Raw genomic sequence first — 7,024 nt, 5'->3', positions numbered from 1 at the left:
CACATTTTTACCATTTTCCGCACATGATCATTCAGGTTCGGCCAATAGATAAGGTCTTTCGCCTTGCGGAGAGTTGCTTGTTCCCCTTGATGAGAATAAAGAAAAAGTTTTAAAAGATCTAGACGATTTTCACTAGGTATCACTACTCGGTTTACACTGAGTATCACACCTTTTTGATTTACTAACTCTGCCTGGAACGAGAAGAAAGGTTTTACACACTCAATCACCGAAGTTTTCTCATTCGGCCACCCGTTGACGATGTACTGTTCCAACACCTGGCAGGTTTCGTCTTTTAGTGTTGTCTGATCCGTTCTAGTGTTGTGCCTTGCAGGATAATCTCTCGATATGCGATTATGCGAAAGCTCAATTTAGATAGGCGCGTGACAGACCCCTATAGAAATTCATAGGAAGCTTATTCCTTAGAGCAGGCTGTCCCTCCTGCAATAGTACAGTTCCTATAGCATAGCTGCTGGCGTCACATTGGATCGTTGCACCAAGTTTTGGATTATAGTACTTCAACACTGTTATCTCAGCTATTTGCTTCTTTAGTTGACTAAAAGCTCCTGCTTTTTGTTTACCCCTGTGCCAATTCTCAGGCATCAGGACTTCTCTGAGCGGTCTACTCAGTTGTGATAGCTTAGGTATAAATTTCGCCATAACCCGAGGTTGCTAACTCGAGAAAACGCTGTAGTTCGGCCGCATCTCTTGGTTCCGGCATTTGTTTTATCGCCTTCGTTTTCCTTGGATCTGGTTTAAGACCATCATTCGACACCACATGTCCAAAAAACACGTATGTTTGATTAAGCTTGCTTTTTGATCGATTAAATTTGATCCCCTGGTTTTGGCATCGCTGAAGTAACGCTTTCAGGTTCTTGTTGTGATCTGCTACTGCTGTTTCATCCATTGCACCCGGCCAATACACAAGCTGTCGTCTACTAACACTTCAATTCCTTTCAGACCGCGCAACGCTTGTTGCAACTTCGCTTAAAATATTTGCGGCGAGCATGACAATCCAAATGGAACCCTTTTCCACACATATGCTGTACCTTTACTACTTTCTTCCGTGAGCTCGACATGCAAAAATCTATTTCTAATGTCCAAGGTCGAGAACACTTTCGCGTCATGAAGTTCTGGCAAGATTTCTTCCATTGTTGTCATCTGAAATCGTGGACGCTTAATTGCATGATTTAGAAACATTGGTTCCAAACAAATTCGCATTCATTCCTCATCACAATCACTATATTAGATAGCCATGCAGTTGGCTCTTCAATCTTCTCAATAATGCCCCTTTTTGCCAAATCGTCCAGTGCACACTTTAGTCTATCTCTTACAGCCTTCTTGGTTCTTGCTGTTTCGCTACGCATTCTTGTAACATAATGTCCACTTGCCCAGTTAATTTACCATCTCCGTGGTATATTTCTATTTCTCCAAAATCTTTTCGGATTCCACATTTTCAAGTTTTTTTTTATTTTTTGCTCACTCTTATACTCTACTACCTTCAAATCTTGCATGCTCAATATTTCCGGCACCAAACAAGTTTTATACCCTAGAAGCGGCATCTTGAGAACTCCTGGCTCTAAATCGACCACTTGAAACACAACCTTGTATTTCTTCCCACGACTCTCATGTCGCAGGACTGCTACTACAGCTGACACTATGGGACATTGCAAGATGACGTCTTATGAGCAGGGATACCAGGTATCTTTTTCAAATGTCTTCACATTTTATAAAAAAATGTCTTCAATTGTCTTCAACGGCCAGGATTCTGAATCGGTTATTGATTTTGAGCCAGAATTCTGCCAGAAATCAGTCAGACAACCGAATAAATTTGTCTTCAAAATTAAAAACATGCTCTTCACGACATTTTAAATGTCTTCAAAATGAAGACAAATCTTCAAATCTGGCATCTCTGCTTATGAGTAAAAATGCTCGAAAAATGGACAGTTCAGCGAGCTTGTTTACATGGTGTTAGAATGCGAACCGAGTTTCTTGCACTGGGTAAAACCAAAAATTTCTAAGTCCATGTAAACAAGCTCTCTGAGCTGTCAGAATAGTGAGGTTATACATTTTCATGCAATGCTCAATTTGGCTTAGAACCCGCGCAACTTCGTCGTACTAGGCTCTATCTTTACCTTGCCAATCAATGCTTCTAAATTTTCACGAGCGATTACGTTCCTGTATAGATTTGGCAACAAATCTTTTGCATATTTCGCCTCTATGCACTGCGAAACCCGGCCCTGATCCTCTCTTTTTACCACTTCTTGGAATTCATGTTGAATTGTTCCCGGTCGGATTTTGGTGTGGAAAATTTTAAAATCCGTGGCGTTTCCCGCGGTTAGGTTTAAGGCTAGTTTACAGTTCGGGGCATGGGTCACGGGATTTCGCACGAGATTTGCGTCGGGATTCGATCAGGAAAAATTTCCCGCCGAGATCTCTCCAAACTGTCAAACAAAAACTCTGCTGCTTCCTAAAAATATAAACAGTATCAAACTTGCAGCGAATTGCAAACCTTCTAAAAATACTATTTTCCCCGTAGGAAACAATTTGTGTTGAATTATCCCTGGCCGGATTTCTGTGTGGAGAGTTTCAAAATCCTGTAATGTTTCCCGCGGTTTGGTTTACACTTTAGGAAAACTGTCATTTTTGTGTAGACTCATTTCCCGTCACTGGATTTGAAATCCCGAGCTCCATTTAAAATACACTGGGACCCAAATCCCGTGACTTTTTTTCGAACTGTAAACTAGCCTTTACACTTCATAAAAGTTGTTATTGTTAAGTCTACACAAAGACTCATTTAAAATACACAGGAACCTTAATCCCTTGACACGTTTCCCGAACTGTTGGAGTTTAAAAATGAAAACGCCACCCAGCCACCAAATTTTCTGGCTCTGCTAAATTTCTGTAAGTCTTGGTTTGGCAGCCCTGTCAGATTTCTGCGCGTATTCTGTCGGGTTAGTTGAGCTAGGGCGAACTCGGTTTCGCTCGCGTTTTCTGGCAAATTTTGACAGAAACCGAGCAAAACCCTGGCATAACTCGAACATAAACTGGCAATTCCTACCTGGTAAAATTCAGCACGAATCGAGCAAAACATCTGACAAAGATGTGACAGCATACAGAGCATCTTGGCCGTACATTTCGGGCTGAGTTCTGGATAAAAGCAGCGACGCCACACGTTTTTGTGAAATGTCTGTAGAATAATAATTAAAATGTCTGTAAAAATTTGTAGATGGTTGTGTAAATCCTACTTACACTAGGTTGTTACTTTAAAAGTAGCTTGAAATTAGTAAACTATTGTGAAGGAATCACTCGTATTCGGGTCAAATTATTCTAGTCCAATTTTGTTAATCACTGTTACTCTTTTAAAAGTCTGTAGATTTCTGATTACGTCTGTAGGAGACCATCAAAAGTCTGTAAAATACAGACATGTCTCTATATCTGGCATCGCTGGATAAAAGTGAGCAGGATCGGTCGGTTTAACCGCTTCTGTCAGAAATGGTTGTTGCATTTGAGCGAATTCTTTGCCAGAATTCTCGCGCAAATCGCAGAAACTCTGCCAGCATCAATTTCGCTTTGCTCAACCACAGATAACAGACGTTTAGGCTCGATTTGAATCGTGTGTAAATACCCGCTACTGAAATTCCGAATAAATAAGACGCCTGAAACACGTTTGGCAAACGTTTGTAGATGTCGCAGTGATCGATACAATGCAGTTAGAGTGCAGCTGTCAAACATGTGTAGCAAACAGTTGCGCAGATGGCAATAGTGAAACACGGATTTCCAACGGTTATCAATTTGAAAGTTTACACAGGTTTTTGAAGAAATTTTGTTCTAGCCTACACGTCTGTTATCTGTGGCTCAACTTTTGCTAACTTTCTGCTTGCCACGGTGACTGGAGGGTATGATTTGGCTGGGTGTAGCAAATTGCGTGCACGACCGGTGAGCGTCGCTAGCATCGGCGGCGGCGGCTAATGCACCTCAAAATAGCCGCCGCTGAACAGAGAAATGTCAAAATCAAGCGAAAAGAATTTGTTGTTTATCGGTCTACTTACCTTCGCTGTTTGCATTGTAGCATTTTAAGCAGATAAGTGATTTTTGCCGTTCTGAGTAGTAGAAAGCAAGCAGTAAGTAAGTACTGATCTATTACCTATCGTCAGACAAGTTTTTATCTTTTTTTACGCTAGAAAATGTCCTCAGGAACACCGGTGAACGCGGTTGACTTGCTGCAGCAGGCGCTACATTCCAACATTATTCCCAACCAGGAGTTTCTACTGCAGGGATCAATTTTAGACTCGGCGGCAGAGCATTTACTGCATCGGTATGTTTTTTACCCTGCCTAATGATTTTGTGTAAATGACCAATTACTGCTGTTTTTTCTCCTTTTAGATTACGAGGCCTTTGTGATAATGTCGATACACCACCAGAAACATTCACCGATTATGAAATGTGTCTCAGTCTTAAGGTTCCCAATGAGAAGGTTGGTAATTATTAATTTATTAAGGCCTTGTCGAGAAGGTGTGCCACACTTTCATTTTGGTCTACAAGTCCTCCATAAAGTGGCATCGATATCTGCTTCATTTTTTTGATAAACTTTAGGGACAAAGAGAATCTAAATTTGATATGATATGTCTTTTGAACCAATGCGTTGAATAAAAATGATATTTCAATCAACACGGCTGCCACCCGGTCAAACCATTCGGAGTCTTGAATGGAGTCCAGCTCAAATGCTACAACCGGCTCCAAAATCGATTGAGTCGGAATTGAAAGATTCAAATGTATACATTAGAGTGATAAAACAAAAGTTTTTGGTGCGGTAATGGCCAATTCGTATTCTGAAATCTTGGTCAAAACCAAAGCTGTTCCTTTAATTAGATTTTCAACCGGAACCACTCGCACAAGTCACTGAAAAATATAGCGATTTTTACAGTTTCACCGAATTACCATTATTTTGGATCTGTAAAGTGCATCGAAATTTTTTTTAATTGTTTATTTATTTACACTTTAAAAATAGTGATTAATTTTTCAATTTCGCTGCGGTCATGTCCTGTACACAACACTATCACCTTTATTCTTGCATACTTTATACTAATGGAAAATTCGTTCGAAATCGATGACGATGACGAACTCGCCCTGAGGTCTTTTAGCCGGATCGCAATTTTCAGCAAAACGTGGGCATTCACGGCAACTCCTTTTACCTTGCCTGGCACACGGTTGTAATATACACGTTAATCTAAAATTTCCGTCCGTTACACCGTTCTTCAAAAAGTTCTGTCTTTCGAAAGGCAGACTCTCGAAAAGTATGTTTTTCTACTTGTATTCTCGGTTTTATGAAATGTTTATCTTCTAACTTTCGTCTTTAACTGTCCCATGTGTATAGGGAATCCCGTAGTACATGGGACAGTTACGCGTTTAGCGGCAGGATAGCTCTAATACTCTAATATTTTGTTGTATTTCGCGGATTTTAAAACAAAATTTTCTAATTTTGTATTGAACATATGAACATTGTGTACTAAGCGTCGTTTGACTGCCTTTTCCAGATCCCCGTAATGATTCTGCGGGTTCGCAAAGCCCAGGACGTTGACGCACCCTACCAGCTGCGTTACATCGGCCAACCGGAGTTAGGAGATCGTACCCGGCCCACTCTGGTGCGCAGCAGCTTGGACATTGCATGCACTCCTCACGTGGTCGATTTCCTCACGGAGATGGGATTCCGGGTAGATTTCGAGTACATTACTAGAGGTAAGTTCGCGCTGTTAGTTAGACCCAGGTACGCTCATGGATTGTTTTCGTCTGCAGGGTACATGTTTCGCAAGGGTCGCATGAAGGTAACTGTTTCGAAGATTCTGAAAGTTAACAGTTCGGAACCGATCTCACAAAGCTACCTGGTAGAGTTGTCCGTGCTGGCTCCCACCGGTCAGGATGCAATCGCAGAGGACATGCGGATTTTTGCCGAGCAGCTTAAACCTCTGGTCCAGTTGGAGAAAATTGACTACAAGCGGTTTGCCCAAATGCCCTAATTTTTCGTTGGCAGTATGTATTTCTTCATTGATAATAAAACAGTTGAAAAAACAAAAGTTATTTGTCCTTCGAACCACCGCAAACAAAAACTAGAATAATCGGAAACGGTTCAAAGATGAAAGCGAAATTCCTATTCGCTTGGTAATGTTACGGTACCTGACATCATTGTGACGCTAGATCAGCATTTACAACCCAACGCTGAGTCATGTCGAGCTTTTCTTTTTTTTCTCGTTTTCTGCAAATTATACGCTCACTTTATGCGCGAAAATGTTCTCGCTTAGTTTTCGCTCACGTTCACCGCGTGCGCGGATATTAGTTTGCTATGGCACAGGGCTATTGAAGAACAGAGCGGGGACTAGTACGTAGGCACAGATCGTACAACACTCGCCTGAAGTGATTTCGTTTCTAATTAAAAATGCTGTAAAAATCTTTGTTGACGTTCTCGTTCGAGGAATGCGAAGAATGCTTTTCATGAGAAATTGAGCCTCATCTCGGCGGCTTCGCGCAATAGAAGATGCAACAGCTTTGGCGGCATTCGTTTCACAATTTTATCATGGTTGATAATTCCCGTGGGATCAGATTGATCGAAAGTAATTGTTGTTGTTTATTAGCGACATTTTACACCGGCGAGGTACAAAGGATTTTTGTTAAATTACAATTCAAAATAGGATAGGATCAAAAAAGTCTACAACATTGTATACAAATTTGCTTCCTTATAAGAAAGCTTAACATGTTCTTTTCGTTCTCTCCATAGTTGTCTAGAGTCACTCATGAACTGGTCGTATCGATGTTGTGCATCCTTCTAGCTTCGGCGTACCTCCTGCAGTGGAGGATCATGTGACGAACGTCAACGGCTACCCCGCAGTAGTCACAAACTGGTGGGGCTTCTTTCTTCAGCAGAAAGTCGTGTGTTAGTTGGGTATACCCTATGCATATGCATGCATAATTTTCGCGGTCAGTCCTCTTCACCGTACCGAATTTTACTTCGCGAAGCTTTATTTCAGTGGAC

The 7,024-nt window shown here is 41.3% G+C and overlaps 1 protein-coding gene across 2 annotated transcripts; it reads left to right on the top strand.

Moving 5' to 3' along the window:
* The first annotated feature begins 4,004 nt into the window (after positions 1–4,004).
* Positions 4,005–6,071, top strand: LOC131689987 (mediator of RNA polymerase II transcription subunit 18). 2 transcript variants are annotated; one of them, XM_058975414.1, is made up of 5 exons: positions 4,005–4,125; positions 4,182–4,315; positions 4,384–4,474; positions 5,535–5,736; positions 5,794–6,071. In XM_058975414.1, exons 2-5 carry the CDS (start codon positions 4,185–4,187, stop codon positions 6,012–6,014), a joined length of 645 nt encoding a protein of 214 aa, XP_058831397.1. In that variant the 5' UTR covers positions 4,005–4,125; positions 4,182–4,184; the 3' UTR covers positions 6,015–6,071. The 2 variants fall into 2 exon arrangements, with proteins under 2 accessions (XP_058831397.1, XP_058831396.1); XM_058975413.1 differs by having other exon boundaries at positions 4,023–4,121.
* The last annotated feature ends 953 nt before the right edge of the window (positions 6,072–7,024 follow it).

The sequence above is a fragment of the Topomyia yanbarensis genome, chromosome 3, assembly GCF_030247195.1.
Source record: "Topomyia yanbarensis strain Yona2022 chromosome 3, ASM3024719v1, whole genome shotgun sequence".
In the NCBI taxonomy this organism is placed as follows: Eukaryota; Metazoa; Arthropoda; class Insecta; order Diptera; family Culicidae; genus Topomyia; species Topomyia yanbarensis.
Note: the sequence above shows the minus strand (reverse complement) of the source record. Positions and strands in the feature narration are given on the sequence as shown.